Source organism: Pholis gunnellus, assembly GCF_910591455.1.
Source record: "Pholis gunnellus genome assembly, chromosome: 3".
Taxonomy (NCBI): Eukaryota; Metazoa; Chordata; class Actinopteri; order Perciformes; family Pholidae; genus Pholis; species Pholis gunnellus.
Window position 1 is genome coordinate 26,351,897 of NC_136529.1, and position 25,282 is coordinate 26,377,178.

Consider the following 25,282-nt stretch of genomic DNA (forward strand, 5'->3'; position numbering starts at 1 on the left):
TTTCATGAACTTCAGAGAGTTTGATCTTTTAAACACAAACATTCACACACCGCAGCCTCGTACTCGCGCTCAAACCAGCAGTACTCGGGGTTCTGCCGGTGCTTACCGATGATTACAGCTTTTGTGCCTCTGGGAGCGTTTGGAGAAAAGCTAGCTGCACACTTCAATGAGCAAAACGGGCCCTTGGCAAAGATTTTCTGTCAGATTCATTATGATGTTCACATTCTTCATATCCCCCCCCCCAAAATAAACCAGCAGGCTGCACACATCAACACGTGGATTAGTTTAAGAAACAGTTAGCAGCCTTCAGACGTTGACTGAGTGGCTGAGATGCCGTTTGGTGTGTTTTTAGCATCGATGGATGAACGAGGGTTCGCTGACTCCATCTGAACCTTCGGGAGCATTTGAGGTCAGCGATGAGAAGAACACCAGCTCGTCATGTCGGTTAAAATAGATTTAAGATGCCGTGCAGCACCCGAAGAGTTATGTCTCAATGAGTGGAAACGTTTTCTAATGTGTCTGCTAGAAAAATATGAATCAGATATCAATAACTCTGTGCAGTGATGTTACCCAGACTCTCCAGATGATTGATGCAGGATGAAGCCTGCAGTTAGGGAACGTCTCTAACGTATTCAAAATAAACAAGACAGCAATTCATATTTTTGTTAATAGCTTGTTTTATAATAACTATTTTTGTCTGGACCTCCATGTCAGTTTATTCAAAAAATATGAGTTATTATGGCCAGTTTAATTTGTCACTAACTTTTTCATTTATTTATATATTTAATTTTTTTGTGACGATGTATTGACTCATAGCCGGTTTAATGTTCATGGTTACGTTATTTTTGTCATCGACTAAACTCACCTGCCGTGTACTGGTTGTCCCGAGACCCGACAATTATCCGTGAAACACTCAAATTGTCCCAATTTTCACCACAATTCAGACAATAATAACAATATTATACCTGTTTTCAGATTACTTATACATGTGTCATGTTCTGTCCCACTCATTACCTGAACCAGTATAAAAACATGAACAATATGTGTCCCAGCGTAACTGTTGCTACGACGCTCGTGGCTCTTTCTGACGTAGGCTAACGGTTAGCCGCCACGCCGGAGAGAGGAGAGCTCCAGGAGTCTCACTCAATGAAGATGCTGCGTTGTGCATACGATGCAGGAAAATGCCAACATTAAAGACACGAGCGTTGAAATACTTTTCCCCCATCCTGGTGAAAACAGCCACGGTGCGTGCTAAAGCAGTATATGAACCAGCTTGATGATATTTCCCAGACTCCCATCATTACAGCCTGCATTACAGGAAAGCAGTGCGTGTTAGTTTTTGTGGGTGAAGTTGGACGGACAGAGTGGAAACAGGTCCATCTGCAGACACCGGCCTCCGAGCACCAGATGGCTACTCGTGATGCTGCGATCATGTTGTAGCAGGGATTTGATGCAACACACACACACACACACACAGTGGTTACGATGACGGTTTAACGCCGACCTGTGCCCCCCAGGTGAGAGGGCTAACGGAGCAGCTTGCCACACAGCAGCGATAACCGTCACACAAACTATTCTGGGATCGCTCGGCCGAACACCGCCGCGGCCCGGGAGTGACCTCGGCTCGCGAGGTCTTTTCATCAAGTCCCGTTTTACACAGCAGGACAGAAATGAGGAGAGAAATGAAGAAACGTGTTGGAAGGTCACCGGTGAGAGTCTGACCTCAGCGAATAGTGAGTCATCTGAAACACTCAAAGTGACTCCAGAGCTGATGTGTTGCTCTCACTCTGATGCCCCCCCCCCCCCCCCCTCTCTCTGAAACTGCTCTACTGCGCTGTGTTTTCATTGTCACACAGTTTTCGTCCTCACCAGCTGCAGAGATGACGTCTGTCATCTGTCTGTCCTCTACAGCTATTGGATGGATTGTGATGACATGAGGTTCAGGCCTTCGTGTTCCCATCAGCATGAATATTTATAACTTAAGTGATCTTCTGAGTTTTCATGCAGCGCCCAAATCAGGTGAACATTTTCAAAGTTAAATGTCTTTGATTCCTTATTTCAGTTACGACTTTTGTATAAAAGGAAATTGTCGGTTAAAATAAAGGCATTACAAATGGCAGGACAACTGCTTTCCAAAATGACTCTTAATATCCTTTAAGATGAATCTGTACAAGCAGAAAAACCCTTAAAAAATAAGCAATAGTCTCCTTTTTCATTGCCAATAGACAATTTTCCTGTTTGTTTGTTGTTATTCTGGTGCGACACGTTCGATGTCAGAACGCAGGAGAAGCAGCTTTAGTAAAGTGAAAATGTTTTTTAATATCTATTACTTATTGAGTCTCTCCTTCAAACTCTCAAACTAAAGTTGTTGCTCATTGGAAGTGTGGAGAGACGAACCGGGACGGTTTTGATGAGTTTCATTTGGTTTCTGTCGAGTTTGAATGAAGTGTGTTTTACAATAATCAGCGAGGCCGAATGATTGTTTCTGTGAGTGACGTCTGGAGCTGAGGAGCAAATAGAACGGCGGTTTCTTTCAACACCTAACTCTTTGAATGGAGGGTTTATGTCGACCAAACCAGAGTTGGTGAATGTTGGAACAGTGTAAAGGCTAACAAAGACACTTTGATGACCAATCGACTGTCTGTGGAATGAATAAAGAGTCCTACCTTTCCCACTGAAGACGAGCGCTGTTAGCGGATGTTGTCCAGCTAACATTTAAAAAAAACATTTTGAATCATAAACAAACTTTACATGGTATAACTTTTTAATTCAAAGTAATCAGCCAATAACCTCAGCAGGGGTACAACAAATGAATGTGTTTTGATTCCCAATTGGTCGACTGAATGCAACTACATCTGTTTTCCACATGGTTACTTCTTCTGTGAACTTTAATGTGTGCCGATGTGTCACCGTGAAAAAAAGATTTTCTATAGTGTCTCCCAGCTTGACTCCCGCTTTCTCTCAGACAAATTGTCAACAGAACCGGAAAACGTGTCTCTGTGCAGAAAGAGAAGTTCAGAGTTTCAGTCGTCGGAAGCGTTTGTTGTTGTTTTGTGTCACAGTCAAGAGCGAGAGAAGAGCTCGTGACAGAAGAGAGGACGGGGAAACGGAAGGGTGGCACTTAAAGTGAAAGAGACGGAGAGCCGTAAAAGACGAGAGGAGAACGCCGATTAATGGCGTCATTAAAAGGCAGACGATCTATTGCACAGGTGTGTGTGCGTGTGTGTGTGTGAGAGAGATGCTGGTCTGTTCAATCAATAGCTCGCCGGCAGAGGGTTCAGAGGAAACTCACCCCATGTGTCTTATGAGACTTCTTAATTATGCACGTGCTGCAATTACCTGCCGTCTGTGAGGAAATGTACCGAGCCAAATCACGGTTCTGATTAGTTGTTGCAATCACAGGGTCTGAGTGGCAGCTTCACTCAACACGCACATCTCAAAGCATTCGACTTTCAGGGCTGTCAGACCGTTCTCAGTCCAAGGGCGTCAAAAACAGACACTTTGTCGCGCATCTCGCCGTCTGATACCGAGGCACAAGACAGCCTTCGGCGTCTGACATTTTGATTATTTTAATATAAGTTACGTTAGTGACGTATTGTGACGTGTTTTCCGTCCTCCGGTTCTGCCGAGTGAAGTCGATGCAGAAGAGTCTAAAAACCTGCTTTCTCTCTAGTGTCCACCAGGGGGCGACTCCTCTGGTTGTATAGAAGTCTATGAGAAAATGACTCTACTTCTCTCTTGATTTATTACCTCAGTAAACATTGTAAACATGAGTTTATGGTCTCAATCTCTAGTTTCAAGTCTTCTTCAATACAGCATGATGTTCATTTAGTAAATGATGGTCCATTTAGAGTCAAACAGACCATAAAGCAGGGTATTCTTTAGGGCGGGGCTACTGTGATTGACAGGTCGCTGACGCTACCAGAGACGTATACGGCGTCTCTACGTCACTCCTCTGCGGTCCAAATATGGTCACTACCCGTTCACTTATTGCAAAAAGCCAAGACGGCGACGGACAAATCTGCAAACTCGATGCTTCAAAGCGTTCCACAAACCAATGGTTGACGTCAGGATGACTACGTCCACCTTTATACAGTCTATGGTCCTTAATGCTCCATTTTTACGTTTGACTTATTTTACGAACCTGTTTTAAGCCCAAACATGATGTTTACTCAGTGGATTTGTTTAGAATCACAATGAAAAGTGTTAATTGGGGCCCTAGTCGAGCGATACTTTGACGTTCTGGGCTACGTACCGGTCCAAGCGTCAGTAAGTGATGAGTTCCGATGAGGCTGGTTTGGACTGATGGGAATCCTGAGCTGCAGTCCGAGGTTCTGTGTACACGATGCGACTGCTGTCATTACTGCCTCTCCTTCTTTCCTTTTGCTGTTCTTGTTCTTTTCCTGTTTGCTCTCCAATTTACTTTTGATCCAGCTCCTCTCCTCTCTCTCCATTTGTCTTGTCTACTTTAATTGACCTTTATACAATACGAAGCCATTATTTATGACACAACCATTCAGGTCAAGATCAATGCAAATAAAAAACGGTATTTCCTCCAGGAAACGGTAGTTTGTGCCCCGTGTGAATCAAGGAGTCCATGTTGATTTGTTTTCGTAGTTATTTTAACCCAAACCACAATCTTTTTCTAAACTAATTAGTTTGGTTGTTTAAACTTAACTAAATTGTTTCCTGTGAAGACGGAAGTTTATTTAGAAAAGACTGTGTGCATGTGACGAGTGGAAGCAGTGTAACTACATCATTCCTCCACATGTTTGTGTTAGCGTAAGGCTAGCTATTAGCTTGCTGCTATACAGTTCTTGTAAATTCTTCTTCTGGTGTTTCTGTCAGTTATCAGACGACTTCCTGGCACCTCCCTCTGGGCCGGAGGAGGAGGACCGACCCTGATATGCATGTTGCCCAGTAAACAAAGACGGACCTGTGAGACTCAGATATGTGTCAGGGTGTAAATCAAAGTGTCCTCAATCTCATCTGCATTTAATCGGATACGAGACATTCCAAATAACAAGTGGAAGTTAAGCCTGAGATTCAAATTGTATCTTTGAAGATAAAAAGTGCTTTGAGACTCGCTGAAACACTGCAGCATTATCAGGGGGTCCCAGTGGAGGCAGTGCTCCCATCAGTGGAGCACTTAGAGCTTGATAACTGGCAGCGAGGCAAGTAAACAAACTCTTATTGGTTTGTTTCCCTCTCTCGGCATGAACACCCCTCCAATGCAATACGTCTGAAATATTGAGCCGGTGATGGCGCTCTAATGAGAGCGCTTCAGGTTCGTGTGAGGGCAGCGCGTTCACAACATCAACACGAGTAGTTCAGAAGGGATTCTTAAATGGTCCCACTGCTCTCTCATATTGTTGTTTGATTGTACATTTTGGTGTAAAACATGACGTCATAATGTATCAAACCTGCAAATAAACACACAGTCGCTCTGCTCCATAGATCTTGTATCCGTCACCCGTCTCAAGGTCCGATTCACAAAATATCTTACTATTATAACAGCAAACACGCCGATAACCTTCTACAGCTGAGGGCAATTTGGCCTTTTCTTATGTTATTTCTAACCTTAACTAAGTGATTTTGTGGCCTAAACCTAACCACCGTTGTTTCACTACGTTAGCTCAGCCCGTTCTCATTCCCAGGGCGTCAAATACCGAGACTTTGTCACGCAACTGACGCCAACGCACAAGACACACTTCAGTGTCTGTAAGGAACGCACCGAGCCTTCGACTGACTACGATGTCAACCCATCCACGTCATCATCCAACGCTCAGAGAAAGTGCTCCGGGTGTCGACTGTTGTCGAGTGATTTTGAAGCCACCAACTCTCTGAAGACGCCAATACTTTCACTGTAGCTGCTGTGACTATTCACGCTGGTCTTTGTGAATTGGACTGTTTTTAGTTAGGCTCATATCTGCATATTACCTCATTTAAATACATGCAAATAGCACGGGAACAGCCGGTTAAAGGTGCACTTCACCCTTTGCGGCTGCTTTGAGAATTACACGGTTTAGTTTTGTTGCATTTGTGCCGGTTTAGTGGCCGTGAAATCTACTGATTGGCTGCAGCCAGCTGAAGACTCATAAAAGGCATTTATCAAATCAAAGGAAAAAATGAAAATATGTATATCAGCTTTATGTCAATCGAGCAAATAATGCTTTATGGTGACATTGAATGTTTGACTTTCCAGATCGATGATAGATAATGAGTCTAATAAATGCATTAGAAATGTTTTGCACATTGTGGTATTATTACATCATATCGTACAGTAAAACAATTCAAATCACATTTACTTTTCATTGAAGGAGACCGAGCGCTGCTGCACCTTTGACCGATGTTCAGTTCTGGCATCATTAACCGGCTATTGACTGTTGCAAATAGAAATCCGATTGTTGCAGCCCTGCAGATTTCCTCTCAGTCTGCTGTTGCAGCCTCCACCAATCAGAGGGTAGCACAGTAACCGGCATGTGGCCCTCGCTGGTGTCTGTAAAGCTTCTGTTATTGGGAGGGTGAGGTAATAATAAAGAGATGAGCGCAGCAGCGTTTTTATCAGCTCGGCTGGGCGGTCAGAAGACTGTTTAGGGATTTCTGTGAGTAAATCAACCGGAAACAAACAAATCCAGGATTCAGCTGCACACAGCATCCGTCAGTTAACACCTAAAGAACGTTATGGTGGAAGTACATGATGGCAGTTCCTGTGCTCACTTATGTCTCGTAAGTTGTTGCATTATTTTTTGGGTAAATAGCGTTTGTTATGCAGATTTGGTGCTAAAATATAACAATCGAGAATCGATTTAAATAAAAAAAAGATCATAAATCTTTAAATAATACCAGATTAAGACACATTGACCTTGAGGAACACTTCATGCTGTGATTTAAAAACCGTTGAAGTTTAGAGATTTCGCTATTGGATGGCGAGCACTTCGTTTCTGGAAACTGCTCATAAACCCACTTATTGTCAATATATCTAGAAAATCCGTATATCCTCCAGTCATCCCAAAACGGTTTAGTTTAGAAATGTTCAAAGTCAACTCTTTTAGGTGGATGCAAAAAAACAGCTTGTTTCAGCCCAAAACTTTATTTTATGTTTCCTCTGCTAGATGTAGTTTGTTATTTATGATCAAAACACAGCACACTGCACCTTTCATCCTCAGTAGCTGTTAATTATCAATGTTCAAACGCTTTCATTTCTGCTTTTGTCCACTTTGTCACGGTCTGCGTTAAAATGAAGGACTTGTAACTTCTATTTGCTCTCACGCTGGCTTCGCTTTCAAAATAAGAGACAATTTGCTCACAAATGGACACTTCTCTCAGAGTAAAATGAAAAAGAAATCAATAGAACGGGACATTGTTGTCAGGGACAGTGACAGACTCGGCGACCCTGAAAATGTCAGACTTTGGTCTCCGCGCTGGTGGTGGTAACTCACCGGATAACATGTCACAATTGTCTGACACGCTTTCACGGTGTCGCTGAAATCCCTGACCCAGAAAATGTTCGACATTTCGGAGTAAACAACAAGTGCAGGAAACAAACTGCAGCGAGGCGAAGTCACCAGCCTTCGATGTCCAACATGGAGTTCGGTCTTTGCTCTTTATTCCTGTCAGACATTTCCTGTCAAAGCAACATCTGTGCTGCATATATTATTAAAAAAATACCAACAACATGGCACCTTTTGAATCATTAAATACTGATGTTTGTGTACAACATTCAACTAGAAATGACCTCTTAGCAGCTCCTGTTTGCGGTGTACCTCTCGATGCACAGACAAGAATCACTGGATTACTTTGACGCTAAATACTTCAAAACATGTTGATTCTCAGCCGAGTTCTGCAGCGTCTTTATTTAGAAGTGGATTTGTGGAAGTTTATTCTGGATGGAAATCAGAGATAATGATATCCTCACTGAATGAGTCTAGCAGGGGAATAATAATAAAGATAATGATAAACATTGTCATAACAATGCTTCTAATGATAATAATAGTAATAATAACAATCATCAACATAATCAAAATAACAATGCAAAAAAACCCACTGCAAGATTAAACTAATAATGATCTAATAATAACAATAATCAAAATAGTCAACATAATATTGCCAATAATACAATAATAATCTGAAGGGTCTGGATGTAGATGCTGAAACAGAAAATTGAGAAATGTGAATAACTACTGAATAGCAGAGGAGCCTGTGAATAACTACTGAATAGCAGAAAAGCCTGTGAATAACTACTGAATAGCAGAGGAGCCTGTGAATAACTACTGAATAGCAGAGGAGCCTGTGAATAACTACTGAATAGCAGAGAAGCCTGTGAATAACTACTGAATAGCAGAGGAGCCTGTGAATAACTCCTGAATAGCAGAAAAGCCTGTGAATAACTACAGAATAGCAGAGAAGCCTGTGAATAACTACTGAATAGCAGAGAAGCCTGTGAATAACTGCCGAATAGCAGAGAAGCCTGTGAATAACTACTGAATAGCAGAGAAGCCTGTGAATAACTACTGAATAGCAGAGAAGCCTGTGAATAACTACTGAATAGCAGAGAAGCCTGTGAATAACTGCTGAATAGCAGAGAAGCCTGTGAATAACTACTGAATAGCAGAGAAGCCTGTGAATAACTACTGAATAGCAGAGAAGCCTGTGAATAACTACTGAATAGGAGAGGAGCCTGTGAATAACTACTGAATAGCAGAGAAGCCTGTGAATAACTACTGAATAGCAGAGGAGCCTGTGAATAACTACTGAATAGCAGAGAAGCCTGTGAATAACTACTGAATAGCAGAGAAGCCTGTGAATAACTACTGAATAGCAGAGAAGCCTGTGAATAACTACTGAATAGGAGAGGAGCCTGTGAATAACTACTGAATAGCAGAGACGCCTGTTCCACTGTGCAGCATGTTGATGAAACAGCTCTCTGTGTTCATTGAATAATGGTCGGGTCGGTTGTAATTCTGTTCAGTGGCTCGGCAGCTTCTCCTCAGGACCCGATCTGACATTATACGCTCCATAAAGTAGGCTAAGACTCATCAGGGATTCTTATAAATTAAGATCAAACACCGCGTTCGCCCTTGAGGGGTACATCCAGATGCAATTATTGTCGAATCCCCACTTTTTCAAATGTATGCTCGGCGTTCTGTTGCACTAATGCTCCTCTCCGAACAGTAATTACAAGGATATTTCTAATTTAGCTTTTCTTTCAAGCTGCGAGAAGATGCCGAAGGAATAATCTGCCCTTCAGTCAGACGATTTAACATTCTATTCATTTATGTTTTTTAAGGAGAGAATACGCCGCTTGAAGAACTCATGGAGCGTGAATGCATATAATCTGTAACAGTTCTTACATTACGGTGAATTAAAGGAGTGAAAATCACAACATTACATCATTGAAATAGTCTCGTTTAAGGTTATCACAAGCATACGTCTTCACGTCCCTCATCAGAATGGATCAGTGCGTGAAAGTTTTTCTGTTCACATTCATTATTCATCGCCTCAGCAGAAAGACATCTTTAAATAGATGTTGGCAGCACAGCCGTCCCTCTCCGGCCCGCAGAGACCGGGACTGAAAAACCACGTCAGTCAAAGTGTCTTGAGAGACGGTTCTCATTTCTGCCCTAGTTTCTGCATCCGCACTGCCCGACTGTTGCGTTCAAGCTCCTCTCACGGACGGGAAACACAGAAAGAGCCTGCGTCAGTGACGCAGCAGACGCACGAGACGGATGATCTGTTTGTCCCGGAGAAGCTGCGTGATTTCCGTGATTGAAGCGTGACAGAGCGGCCGTGATTCCCGAACAGATACGCGTTCGGAACTCCTGCAGTTGCCACGGGGAACGTGGGGAGATAGCAGTCTGAAAAATAAATATCAGACTGGATTAGATTCCACTTTATTGAGTGTATGCGGAACAAAACGAACTCGAGGCTTCATCACGGCACAATCCACAAACCAGCGGGTTAGTCAGCCCGTCGCTGTGTGAATTATGAAATACATCTCTGTAACTTCATTCTCCTGTCATCTTTTATGTTTCTCTTTCATGTGTGCTTTTAACCTCCATCGCCATCACCTTACAAACGCCCCCTGACGTCGTCCTCTAATGCTTCACGCAGAGAAACCATCAGAGGTCAAGATCCTAATTTTATCCTGCCGGAAATGATTAGAAACGTACGCGTCGGTGACATCGTGAGAGGGTGTCAAGGACATCTCAGCAGCATCGGTGACAGGACGCGAGGCTGCCCGTCACTTCAAACACAACGCTCTCAGGGAGAATAGCCACGTGATTGAGTGCAGGTCTTAAGATAAAGGACTCTTCTCCGTATAACTCAATTTCCTGTTGTGACTATTGTGAGGATCTGAATGATAGAGTGCAGGAGACAAAGCTGTCAGCAGAGAAAGACATGGACTCTCACTCGGTTGCTAATGCTTTCTTTGAAATATTATTCATTCCGTTCGGGCTGAAGTGATTTGATTGGATGGATTTTTATTTAAATTGTACAGCACGGAGCAGATTCGTAGTCGTCCATGATCAGACATTTCATTCTGTCTCTCTCTCTCTCTCTCCCTCCCCCCTTGTAATTACTCTATCAGCTGATTGGGGGCGTTCACTTTGAAGTAACCAACCAGATTCTGCACACAGTTTCCTTAAGCCAATCACATCGCTGAACCTTGATGATAAACCTGTTTGGTTCCGTGGATGAACCTGAAGGTGGAGTGAACTAGCATCATAATTAGTTTGTTTCATTATTTTTTACCGTTGATGTTGTGTCGTGTCGATTTTGCGTGTGTTTGCTGCTCTTTTTTAACTCAAATAATAAATATAATAAAAGGACATAATAAATGACAGAGATGCTATAAATCAATGCAGCATCAAGTTAATGCTCGTCTGGCTGCCACACTTCATAATGTATTGTATAATGGTTTTATGCCGCACATGGATTTATAAAATGAATACATTTTTATTTATTCTCTTGCATATTCCCTGTTTATCGTCATCGTTACCGATAATCTCTTAATTGCCTGATGTGATTAGAAGCCTACACACCACCACCTACACATCCGGGGCCCTTTGTGTGACGCCAGCACAGGTTATCTGTTCGTTCGGCAGCTATTTCTGTTGATCCGCAGCTCCGTTTCTATTCGCTGCTCTGGGAGTCTTCATGTCCTGCCAAACGTTTTGTGGCTGTGTGCAAAGATTCCCCGCCGCCTTGGCAGCGTGGAACCAGAAACGCAGCCCACGGACGTGTTTTTACACTGACAGAAGGTGCATTTTTGAACCCGTATGCTTGTCCGACCCTCCTCTCTGATCATGTTTGCTGCTGTTATCTGTCTCCGTCTTGAAGAGGTGAACTCGTCTCTGAGAGCACTTTGGATGTTTTACATAAAAGCAGTGATTTGGGTGCAGAACAGATGAGCGGACTAACACGTCCTTGTGTTGTCGTCGCTGTTCACGCTCCAGTGCCGCCGTCACACTCGCCGCTAATGAATGAAGCTCTTTTTTTTTTTTTTTAAAGGTGTTGCTGACCCGTCGTCCTTTTTGCCTTTCAGGGTTCGACGCGTACTTCACGTCACGCACGCTGGAGAACAACAGGAGGAACGTGTGGTTCGCCGAGTACTGGGAGGAGAACTTCAACTGCAAGCTGATGAGCTCCTCCAAGAAGGACGAGAGCAGCAGGAAGTGTACAGGTGAGTCTCTGCCAACGGTGTCCACGCGTCAGCAAGAGAGAAGGACTCCGTAGAGTTGATAACACTCACCAAAGTCCCAATAAGTTGCATCCAGCTACGAGCTTCAGGCAGCCAGGGCTTTGCAAACTTTTTAATTCATAAATATTCTCCTTAAAGCTTGATATTGTTTTTTTATTATTATATAAAGCACAATAACCAATTTAATCTGGTATTCGCTAGATTGATTTTTAATGTAAATGCAGGAAATATCATTATTGGATTATTATTGCAGTGCTCTCAGTTGCTGCTGTTGCTTTAGAAAGTGCTGAACTTCAGAATACACGCTAGAGATGATGAGAGGCGGCAATATGAAGAGAAGAAGAATCAACAAAAACAAATATTGGATTGGATTTGATTGGCATATGCTCAATGCTAAAAGACTCAGGGCATCACTACTTTTATTATAATTAAATATAAGATAAGATCAAGCTTTATTGATACCGAGGCAAAGTACTGAGCAGTTCTTGCAATACAAAGTGGGAGTGCAGCACTGAAAAACAATAGAATCTATCAGGAAGGGCAAGATGCTCTTTCCTGCAATGTGAACGAAACAGAAAGTAATGTGCATATCCGCCCTGTGATTATGATCCACCCCATGCTGCACCCTTCCACCAGCTTCCATGGACATCAGGCCAGTATCCTGCTGACAAACAAACAAACCAACCTAAAGCTTTAACCTTCTTGCCGGAGATAATGAAGTGCAAATCCAAAGTACATACGATATATACGATGCCAAAATCGCAGCGTGAGGCTATTCTCACGGTGAGGATTTGGTCGTTGATTTATCGTCCAGCAGAGAACAAAATTAGCGAACTCCCAACAGAAAGTGGTGAGAGGGAGGCCGGTGTGAGCGAAACGATCCACTGCATCCTGAGCCGGACAGGAAAGAGACAGGGGCCAATATCACAGCTCTAATGAACGCTATTCATCACATATTGACTTTCTGCATACATTTGGTCTTTTCTCGGGTAGGTTGTTGGTTGTTGGGGGGGAAAAGCACGGCTGCACTTGCAATGGTGGAGCAGAAACTCTTAAGTCCCTCTGGTCTACAGTCGATCGTGCAGGGCAATTAGCGACGCAATACGATAGCGCGGAGCAGACCTTCAACACTAATGAACCTGTTCTATTAAGAGTATTGATTCAAGCCACAGAAGAACATAATACAGTGTCGTATTTTTCTTTTTGTCCCATTGCATGTCTGTGACGGTTCACCCTCCTCACTAATGCCACTCGTCTGATTGATATTTAAAGGTGTACATTTTACAAACAGTCCAAAGGAGTTGGCAGTGCCAAATACATCGTTACACCCCCCCCCCACACACACCAACACATATTATAATTCCAACCACAGAGACGGCTGGGATCATTTGTGCCCCCTAGAACTAAACCTTCAATTACATAATGAACACGCCTCCTGTGCCATTCCGGAATGATTGAGTCCCTCTGTACCCTCGAAGCAGCAGGCGTGTAGACAAGAGACACCAGCAGACAGCTTTATTCTCTGAGACTACGCTAATGACTCAGACGGGGAGAGATTCAGCCCAACTCACCGAGTATTAAAGCTGCTCAGATGAGGTCAGGGATTCTTTGTCAACACAAAGGAATGATCATTATGTCCCCTCTGTTTGCAAAGAAATGGGGAATTATAAGGATAATACTTGCACATTGACATGATGCTATTCTTTAAAAGCTTTTTTAAAATACAAAGACATTTAGAGGCATAGTTGGACCCCAGCGGCAGCTCGCTCCTGCAGAGTGCAGCGCTCTGCTTGTTCAGAGTAAGAGAGCCATGACTGAAAGAGACACAAAACGTTTGTCATCCTCTTCTTAGTCATTTTGAGGGTCTCCGGGGACGTTTTGTGTCTCTTTGTAGTTGGTTTCTGCCTTTTTTGAGGTTGTTTTGTGAATCTCTGAGGTCAGTTTGCATGTACTGTTGTACATTATGACATCACCTCGTGTTAGCTGGAAGCTTTAATTATCTGGCCTAGTTGTAGATAGTTAGCTGGAAGCTAAAAAGTAGCTCATTTTGGACGGACCGATCCGTGTTTTTACATTCCTCATCTTTCACTGAAACACATGAATAAAAGATGAGACTGTGTGGAAGCACAGAGTCTCAGCGGCGAGCACTGTCGCCCCACAGCAAGAAGGATCAATTCACTGCCCTCATCACGTCTGTGTGGAGAAGATAATGAATCAACACGCTCAGCTTCAGAGTGAGTAGTGAGTCCTCACAAACGGAGAAACACTGTCACAGATATACATTCAGTGAAGGTGACGGGATGCATCTCTGTAATAGGGATCAAATGGTGCAAGGACTAATAGGGTCGACACAAAAACTGTCAAACATTGGTTGGTTGCCAGATCAACAAGTGGCAGGGATTAGTTCACCATCTGTGTCGCCGCCGTCTGTTATTTTATTTAACATCAGCACACAACGTCTCCTGAATATTATGTAATAATTATAATCTACAACAGCAGATTTATGTAGACTTATTTGTCAGCAGTAAATCTCCTAAATTGCTTAACAGATATAAATGTTGTTTTGCTGAAAAGTCAGGCAGTGGGCCAATGCTGGATCGAGCTGCGACACGAGGCCCGTTATGAACACTATTAGTGACACTTTACAAAACCTGAATCCCAGGGATTAACGGGTGAGGATGATTGTGGAATTCAAAATGCATTTTTTATCAGTATAATGCTGAAGCTTTAGTATTCAATAATATCTTCTACATTGCAAAGTGTTGCAGCTGGAACCGGTAATCTCCGCCAGACGTCATCCTGGGGAGAGGATATGTGTTCACTGTGTGTGTGTGTGTGTGTGTGTGTGTGTGTGTGTGTGTGTGTGTGTGACTGTGTGCATCCGTACACCGATGACACGTCATTAACTAATGTTATATCCATATACCACTGTTCCCTTATGTTTGCCTATGAAGAAAAAAGACAAGTCATGATCAATACTACTTCCTAACCTGCCATTGATTGATTCTGTTCCCCTCAAATAAGTTATTGACCTGCCAAATAGTAAAAAACACAACATAGGATTAGGTATTTGTTTGGGTCTGTACCTGCATCGTGGCCGGCCTTCTCTGTTAGTGAATTTTATTGACAGTGTGATTTAGTTTCACACCACAACCAAACTGGGAAAACAAGTAGTGTAGGCAGGGTCGTTATCATGCATCAGCGGTGACAGACTGGGACCAGGTCTGGGACCAGGTCTGGGACCAGGTCTGGGACCAGGTCTGGGACCAGGTCTGGGATTTGAGTCGGCTGACTGGAGACCTTTCTGTGCAGAGCTTGTTTGTCCCCCACGGTGCAGGGACATGCATTATAGCAGAACGTGTGACTGCAGACTGAACTCTACCCCAGTGCATGCTGGGATAAAACCTTTCCCTCTGAAACCCAGAACAAGATGAACGGACGGAGAGGACCACATGATCTTTCAAGCGATGTAGAAAATAAACACAGCGGCCCCAACAATGCTGTTTAATGTATCGTGGTTGGTCTGTGGCCACACATCGGCGCCGTGCCCATAATCTCAAGGAAGAACATTCCATCAGCTCTTATTGCCGTAATAAAGCTGCCACATGGTGCGGCGTGAGGACGCTGGCGTTGGGTTTGTTTAGAGGAGGTGGCTACTTTACAATGAACCATTAGTCGCACTCAGTGGCTTTGTGCTGCTTAATTGCCGCAGTGTTATCCATTTGAAAATGTGGAAGTAATTCAATTTGGCAATAGGATGATATTTCATGCTTTGTGCTTTGTGTTTATTCCGTCAACTTTCAGGGATCAAAGACCTCAAATAGTAATCTATTTAAATATACAGTATATGAGTCGAGAACTCCTGTCTGATTTGTAAAATATGTGATGCACCACGGCAACACTTTACTTTAATCCCCTTATTCAGCATTTATAACCGATATACAGACGTGTAATACATGGTTTATAAGAGCCTATGATGACGCTGTAAGCAGATATAAGTGTTAAAGAGTAGTGATGACGAAATCATGCAGGTGAACAGAGGGGAGAACCGGAGGCAGAGGACCCGTCTGAGGTTACAGGGGGGAAAAGGCCCAACAGCCTGCAGTCAGCTGGGGCCAGCAACAAGCTGCCAGGATAACATTGTGCTCGCGGTGCCTTTTGTAGGCTGGAGCCAAGATAAGATGATGCCAGTGGGGTCCGATGGGCGTCCTGTTTAGTGTGTGTGTGTGATAGAGAGTGGGAGACAGATATGAGCAGGTCATGGAGAGGAGAGAGGGACTGAGAGACTCCTGTTTATACGATAACATAAAGCTCTGGGTCCCTTTGCTTCGGGCAAAGGAAATAGAGAGGGGTTAGAGTCTAGTACAGTCGGGGCCTCCAGGAGGCCTCCTAACAAGAGATAGGAAGTCTCCGATCAGTGTCTGCTCAGAGCTGCCCACCACACGGCGGCGGATACCCGGAGTCATTATTGGTGCTGTCAGCGTGCGGAGCTGAGAACAGCCGGCTCCCCCTCACACTTTTGCTAAAACAGCTTCTAAGAATGTCACGGCACAAGGCGCTCACCGGTCAGGAGGAGTCATTCTTTTCAGCAGATGGCGTGGCTGGTATTAAGGATAACAAGTGAGCGCCGGGAGCAAAGCGAGCCGGTTGTTAAACGGGTAAGAACGTCTGCTTCTGGTGTCACAGCACAGTGAATCTCTAAGCTGGGTATTTATAGGACATCCTGGTTATTGTGTCTTCAGAACTGAGTTGTTCATTTTCTGGTTTGTCAGTCACCAGTATTAGTTTGATTTGCATTCAGAGCAGGCATCTTTGGCTATGCACAGCAGAATGATGTTATCTAACTAAGGTCAGTAGAGTGCAGATCTCCACCTGCAGTATTCTGGGATTTAAATGAATACAACCCACAGTTGGCTAACCTCGTCTAGACACTAATAGACCGTAGGGCGCGGTAAATCGCTCTTCATTCAAACCGAAATACAACTAGAGACGTATGCAAGCAGTCGGCTTGAAGCCTTCGTACAAGACACGTCATACTATCCAGCGGAAAACATAGTTAAACGCACCGAGCTGTCTGACGGCTGGCAGCGGCTGAGCGGCAGCGATGTACTCAGCAGTGAGTGTGCTGGTAGTTCTGTTAGCAGAACTCATCGTCCAAAACAATACAGCCATCGCAAAATGCACTTCATTCAATCTAGAAAACAAGCAGTGATGTACGCAGTCAGCTTGAAGTTGTCGTTTAAGACACCTCATACTATCTCGCCGAAAAGTGGAAGTTTTTTATATAATAACCTTCATTTCAGTGGCAGCGGATGACTTTTATGTCAACATATCACCGGTTCTACAGTATTTGTCTCTGCAGAGTTATTTATATCTGCAGTACATCTTTGAGCCTGAATGTTGGTATTACTCGTAACATTGAATCTAATATGAAAGGCTAGCATACGTTTGTTTTACTGATGAGAGGAAATTAAGAGAATGAGAGTTTAACTCCAGTCATTTGGCCTCATATATACTATTTAACATGTAAATGTTTCCAATAAAACAAAGTGATTGTGATTCATCAAATGTCTGTTAAGATAAGACTTGACTTGAACCTTGTAAAGCAGATGAAGGGATCACAGGAGGAGGCTCAGGATGAGTACAAATACACAATAATACCATTCAGTCCTGGAATGTTGTGCTGTGGTGCTATTAGCGGCCTGGCTAGCTCTGCTGCTCCCTCTGCCTGTAACGGGATTATTCGGGAGCGTTTATTGATAGCATGTCTCCTTCTGTGTTTCACTCATCCTCAGCCAAAGCTGCCTCTTCCATTTTGTTTCCTCTCATCGTTTATGTATGAGACCGCACACCAAAAGACAAATAATAAAAAAAAAAAGATCAAAAACAAACAAACCCCACAACAAACGCCATACACCGATCCGCTCCATCTTTTGATTTATTCCTTTATTTGTTCATTTTGTTTGCTGCTCATCCTGTGCTTCCCCCGGAGGCCATTTCCATTTCCACCTGTTTGATGGAGGGTGAAAGTTCTGAGTGAAGTTGAATTGAATGTAAATGCTGGTTGGTTTTTTCGCTGCCACAGCCATTCCAGCCTCCTTCAGCATGTTTCACTATGAAAACAGTCATCTGGGTTTATTCAGAAAAATCTAATAAAATCCTGACTTGGTTTCAGGAAGGTTATCTTTTTGATGATATTTCTTTCTGATTCCTTTTACTCTCCACTCTGACGTATTCTATTACTGTGAGCAGGTTATTATCCATCATTTATGCACAGCATTAATGAAGTATGTCTACCTCTCTGGTTGCTGTGGCTCAACCTTTAAATCAAGCTTAGAATTCAAATAAATGAGGGGAAAAGGTTTATTGCTCAGAATGTGGATTTTATCCTCACATTTCCATTCCTTATATGTAATTATATAATGTAGTTATGATAGTAACTTTGAATCCACGGTTCGTTCATCTTAAGATAAAGTTACTCCTCATTTTCGGTTCAGGCAACACAACAACTCGGTTGGGTTTAGGAAAAGATTGTGAAATCTTCCGATTTGGCTCCCCGTCCTGTGTCATTAGAATACGTTGCCCACGGCTCTCTAATACCAATATATTCACGTCTGGATGGGTCAAACAAACAGGACTTTCACCCAGGAGACCGATGTTCGTGTCCCGTTCCAAAGTAGAAGTAACTGTTGACATTTTGTCACTGAAGTCCTTCCGTCAGTCGTTGGGGTCGTTAGTCTTGAATCTCACGAAAGTTGATCGTCCGGTGAGTCGTTTGTCACTCGCTATGCATGTGAGTCATTAGTCACGAGAGTCGTTAGTGTACTGGTAGTCTCCTTAGTCATGTGACTCATTAGTGTCGTTAGTCTCCTGAGTTGTTAATCAGTTTGTAGTGTCACTAGTCCCGTGAGTCACGAGTCATGCACTTCCTGTGAAGATGGAAGTTTATTTTGAAAAGATCCTATTCGTGTATAAATGCTTATATTGAAACGTCCAAAACGGACAGACTGACTAGAGGGACCCAGAGTGTCATAGTCTGAAGCTTAGGTGTGCTGACCACGCTATATTTGACGTCTTAGGGTGGGAATGTCTTGCCACAATCCTCCCTTAAATGCAAAAGAAGCGGCAGCATTCTCCTTCCAAACACTCGCACACAATCGCACACAAACTGGTGAGTCTGCTTTGAAGAACGTGTCTCACCTGCACCTGAAGGAAGAAAGAAAGAAAAAGAACGATGCTCTGAGCTGCAGTTCATTGGTTCCACTGCGTGTTTCTTCTTCTTCTTCTTCTTCTTCTTCTTCTTCTGCTGCATTCAAATTTGACCTAATTCCATTTAAACCAGCCTTCACATGTCTATCCACACACGGCGCTGCCATGTGTGTCTCCGCTGCTCAGCCGAACAGATCCCACTCTCTAAACACAATGCTGCCATTGTTCGGAGCGGAACACGAGCCGTGCGATGATGCGGTAACGTTCCGGGGTTCTGAAGAAGGTGCTTCATTTTAGAGCGAATCCTGGAACTGTGACAGACAGAGAGAGAGAGAAACCGGGTCTGATGTACACGTGATGCAGGTATCCGTCTTACAGTCACAAACTATGCAGTCTGCTGAAACAGCACAGAGACAGAAGGTACAGCCGACGAGGTAAAAGCTAAGATGCAGCGCTGTTTTGTTTACAGTGAGTTTCTTGCTTTTCAACGAGAAAGGAACATTGCTTGATGATTGATGCAAAGTGCTTTATTCAGCATCTCAGAAAAGTCTCGTGGGATTTTGTGCACTTCAGTTTACGGGGAATGTCGACATAAAAATATACTGAGATTTTTCTGCATTTTGGTTGCTGTGTTTTTGTTGGATCATGATCCCTTTAAACAAAAATACACCGTGCAAGTAGAATAACTCGCGTCATCACCAGCTGAGGGAATGAATAGTGTCTGTGAAGTGAGATTAATCCTGTATAATTGGAGCTTTCTCCGACCTTATGTAACAGACGCAGATAGGGCACGGAAGGAGACGACCCAAAAGATGGTTTTCCAGCATTTATTTGCTTCTGCAGAAGACAACATACAACACATGAATTGCCTTCTGGTCTCTCTCTCTCTCTCTCTCTGCACATCTGCTCCCTAATGTGAAGACATTTTCTGTAAAATGCAGCAAATACAGTGTGTACTCAGCTTAATACATCATATTACTGTGTAATATTACTAGTCAAGAGAAAACACATACCTGCAGAAGACAACATACAACACATGAATGGCCTTCTGGTCTCTCTGCACATCTGCTCCAAAACATGCAAAATAACAGAATTCACACAACCAAATAAATGCCAAAACTCTGCGGCGCTACGTTTTTACTTTTTTAAATGAAACAGCCACAAAAAACCCCACGAAACAGCAGGATAACGTGATCGTATTAGCTGTCATTGAAGAGTACAACATAAATGTTTTTACACACAACTTACCTTCAGCAATGCAAAACAACATTGTGAAGGGAAGACGGGCTGTGGAAGTTTAGGAGGTGCAGAAAAGGTGAAACGTCATTTCTGCGGGAAACATTCATGAAAAAATAACGCTAAATAAAAATAAAATGTCCACGTACTCAACAGGATCGTTAAAGGATGAAACACACATACAAGAAATTGGAAATAAGAAACGATGAAGTACATGTTTAACTCTGTTACGCTGAGATTGTGAGATGGAAAGTCTGATTGCTGCTCCTAATAACTGTTCTGAATAACAACAAATCGGTGCAGAAACATTTTGCAATACAACACAATAATGGGGAGGCCAGTAGGCATTGATTTACATGGATTCATCTGCCTGCACATATCTAAAGCAGGTCAAATATCATTTACCAACAATGCATGAGAGTGAAATGCAGTTTGCAGCACCGATGAACTTGAACGATTTGAACTGTCTGTCACAATTATTCAGCAAACAAATATTAATGAAATTTAAGCCTCACTTAGGTATTCTGATTAATACTAATGTAGGGATGTTTAGTAACGCTCACACAGACTTAGAGTCTGTTTCTAGCAGAGAGTTTGCTTTGAACTTTCGGCTCCGTTCAGGAGTCGGTGAGATCGAATCATTTGCTGTGTTTCACATGTTCACATGTCAGGAAGCATTTGTTGTCTTAAAGAACTTCCAGAAATAAGAGTAAAATATAGTTTGGTCAGACCAAATTTTGGATTTGGAAGGATGGAAGCCGGTTATATCTGAAGTGTGACATTATTGACTCTGGACATTTATCCCTGAAAATGTGATTTCTCGGAGGACTCAGAATATTCTGGAGGAAAATACGTCTCCGCGCTGCGCTTATGAGCGAGCAAAGGTTAAACTGGGATTTGTTTGTGTAGAGGAGAGAGAGGGTGGCTACATACATAATTCAGTTCATATGTGATTATTCTAGAAATATATTCAGTGATACGGGGAGATGCATAGCTGACAGTGTCAGTTAATGAGATCCCAGCTGAGGCCGAGGCTCTGAACAACACAACATATTTGTCTGCATGCACACCCTCGCATAATGATCTTTTTTTTTTTTTTTTAAAACAAAACAAAACTTCAAGATTCATTCTCCCAAATGTGTCCTCAGCTTACAGGGGACCAGTTCAGGGGACATGTGGTCCGTGTGTTTGGTATCATGAAGTCATGGACAAACACAACCGTCTAATATCTACATGTAAAGAGTTTTAGTCTTCAGGACTACAGGGAATGAAAGCATGGATTACATGGGCTGAGATCAGGATCAGAACCGTTTATTTGCCAAAGTATGTTGCACATGCAAGGAATTTGACATGATGGATGGTGCATAACATTAAACAATCAACACAGTACAAAATACAAGACATGATTTAAAAATAGAAACATAGAAATTTACAATAAAATATAAAAATATGGTAAATAAACAAACAGATCACAGTAAATTGGAAATGAATCTCAAGTGAAGAAAACCAATAAACAAATACAATTAAATGTGAATCGATAACTCGCTAGTCACGTGAGTCGTTAACTCACTAGTCACGTGAGTTGTTAACTAGCTAGCCATGTGAGTCGTTAACTTGCTAGTCACACGTGAGCCATTCACTTACTAGGCACGAGAGTCATTAACTCACTAGTCACGTGAGTCGTTAACTTGCTAGTCACGTGAGTCGTTAACTTGCTAGGCACGAGAGTCATTAACTCATTAGTCACGTGAGTCATTAACTCGCTAGTCACGTGAGTCGTTAACTTGCTAGTCACGTGAGTCGTTAACTTGCTAGTCCTGGAATCAAAGACCACATTGTTGAAGTCATCTAAACATCCAGCCATGACATTGAACACCCGACTGGCCCTCGCTTTTATTCCAGCAACATGTCACCTCATGAAATTCCAGAACGAGACGTCTCCTCGAGCGAGACTCTTTCTATAATGTTATAACATAAATTGACAGTAACAAATTGCTCCGATATGATTATATTGCAGCTTGTGAGCAGCTGTCGTCTGCAGCGCTCTCAGTCAATACTGGACCAACCTCAAAATCTGTTATCCCTATTAGTAAGACACGAAAACATGTGAAAATAGGGATGGATGAAAAATACCGTAGTTAACCTTTAAGACCTTCAGATTGACATTTATTAAACTCTTATGAATGAAATAGGGAAGCAGCTGAGGAAGACCAAACTTCTCAAGGACTTTTTGCTAAAAATGTGTTTGAGATTTCTTCAAGAAATATATCTTTATATATATATTTATATATATATTTAGAAAGAGCAAGAGTGTCAAGGTTTGGGGTTTGAAGGAGTGAATACACAACTTCCTGCTTTGAAACGCGTCGTGACAGAACTGTGGAGAGAAGATCCAGGTTCCCGATGTCGGCTGATGATAAAACAAAGACGTCCCACTCATTCCTAGTTGAGCTCAGCTCTCTAAGACGAAGATGTCTGCGTGAGTGTAGGAGGGAACGAGTTACACAACTGACCTTGAGCGTTTCAGGAAGTCATTTTTAATATTTAATTTTATTATATTATTAATGAATTTCTTCATCCTGACACTCATCGTTGTTGACACTGACTATTACAGTTGTGTAACAAGCTGAATATAATTATATTATTTATTTTTATATTATCATCAGTGCAAATGTCATTATTATTATTAAAAATATATATTACATACCACATCATAATTGGGAGACATTTCCTCAAACCCTCAAAGTAAAAACCAGCAGGTTCAGTGATTGTTTGTGGAAACTGCTAATAATGTAAATAACTTAAAGCTGGTTGAACTGAATGTTTATTTAGTTTAATGATAGAAAGCCGGTGCGTCTGTGTGTCTGTAGGAGAGAAAGAAAGAGGAGGTTCACACAATGGAGAGAGATTGCATGAGAGGAGAGAGGGAGCGATGAAGAGCATGAAAGCAAATGACAATTGGAAAAAGAAAAAGAAAAAAGGGCAGAGACACAAGAAAGTTAATGGAGTGGATCAAGAAATCCCAGCAGTATCTGCTGCTCTTTCACACGCACTCATGATCATAATGAACTCATATATTTGCTGCGATGCTGCTGCTCTCCTGCACGCCACCGTGTAGTCACACTCACAAACGTCGTCTTCTTCATTCTCTCGGGTTGCTTTCATACAAAGAAGCATGAATAATTCGACAGGTACCCGCTCTGTTGATCAGATGTGTCTGATAGGATTATCTTGTAACTTCTTTCTTGTTTAAGTAATCAAGCAAAGTACTGGTGTCTTTCACAGATATTATTATTTGTACTGTTATGTGGTACAAATGTCCCTCAGACTTTAAGCTTTCTGATCTCAGGCATTAAAAAACAAAGTCTTTTCTGGGTTTTTATGACTCATTCCTGCAGCAGAATCTGTCCTCTTTTTAGTGTAAAATAACAAAATATCAAAGTCCTTCAAAGTCTTTTTTCTTCTTTTTTTTTTTAAGAGCCCAAACTTTTTCTGAACGCTGAGGCCCTGCAGCTGCTGCCTTTTAAACTGCTTTAGTTATTTGGCTGCATAATGTTTCCACCGGTCTCATGAAAACACCATGAAAACAATTACTAAGTGATTGTGCATCGCAGTGAAATGTGCAACGAATTTCACCGAGCTACACTCTTCCCCACCGTCTTTGTGATTGTCTGAATGTGATTGCATCTCTCTCCTCGTCATCATCAGGCAACTTAATCCTCACAGAAGCTTCTTTGTTTTTATTTTTATTACGTATCTTTTGCAAAGATTATCAAGGGCTCGATCACAAATGGAGATATGGTCATGATGATGATGATGATGATGATGATGATGAAGTTTTATCCTTGTTATAAGATTTGTATTGTGTTGCCATTGTGCTACTGCTTTAGTATTAGAGGCGCCAAAACAGGATTACTTGGGTGCTTTAATCAGGCGTCTTTAAGCAGTGATAAGACAGGACTGGCAGTCCATTAAATAACCAGACCCTTTTTCTGATTTCTTTAATTCTCCTGTTGTTTCTCCCATTCTTGAGTTGGTCCGGTCCAATAAACCCCCCAATCAGTATATATCAACCGTTACACGTTGGAATCACACGGGCAAGTTCACACTGCTCACGGTCGACGACGCAAAATCTATTTGTTAAACATCTATTTAGTGAACAGCTGTTTGTTTGGCGTCTAACCAAATGTTATTGCACTTTTGTTCATATGGCAGTACATTTAAAATAAAAGTGCGCAATACACTACTTTTGAATTTATTATTGAACTTTGCGCATAACAATGAGATTAATCGCGATTAAACGATTACAAATTGTAATGGTTGCCCAGCACTAAAGAAAACAACTATCATTGTTTAAATGTAGTTTGTTTGAATCATGAAACCAATGAATGATTAAGTCTGGACTAGAAAAAAGGAGCTTCATAAGAGACGTTAAAAAAGCTGTTACCTGGTGTTGTAGAAGAATTCTTCTTCTATCCTTTCAGAAGGTTTGACTTCTACAGTCAGCAGGAAGTGAAACAAATCAATTACCTTCGTTTAAACATATTTGAAACAACCTATAACAGTGAGTGCCCCTCCATCATATCAGCACGGACCACATGTCCAGCCAGCAGTTAATAAAAGAACAATTTCCTCCCTTTTTATTGTCAGACTGACACAGCAGACATCATAATCCTGTTATCGGACTCCACATGAAAGCGGCTGCTGTTTGGGAGCGCGTCACTTTGGACACGCTGGTCTTCTCTGCTGAGACAGGCTTTCGGGAGGACAGCACTCGCATATAAGAGCTTTTAATAGGAGCCGGTATCGGCCGTTGTTTCACCAGACTGCCCAGCACCACAATCAGCATTAACAGTTTGATAAGATTTCAAAATAAAATACATTGTTAAAGGTTAGTGGCTCCCATCGATCATGACGTGTGGTCCTTTCCAATAAAATGTCTTTATATGATTTAGTGTTTGAAACAATGTGTCCAGAGTGAACAGAAAGGCTGTTTAAGGTGTTTTATTTTTGTAACAAACAGAGAATCTGTTTTTGTTTGAAGTCGGGTTCATATTCATGACAAAGTGCAACAGTCTTCTCACTTTTAGCTGACTGATGCTATCAGCTGAAGCTCATTAACGTTAATGATGC

At 42.3% G+C, this 25,282-nt stretch overlaps 1 protein-coding gene across 1 annotated transcript in view; it reads left to right on the top strand.

Moving 5' to 3' along the window:
• grm7 (glutamate metabotropic receptor 7) overlaps positions 1–25,282 on the top strand; it is a gene marked incomplete at its 3' end in the record, with an annotated part of 221,581 nt that overhangs the window by 129,961 nt on the left and 66,338 nt on the right. The window contains exon 5 of the mRNA XM_079186664.1: positions 11,549–11,686. Coding sequence (XP_079042790.1) covers positions 11,549–11,686 — 138 coding nt within the window. The remainder of the gene's footprint in view (positions 1–11,548; positions 11,687–25,282) is intronic.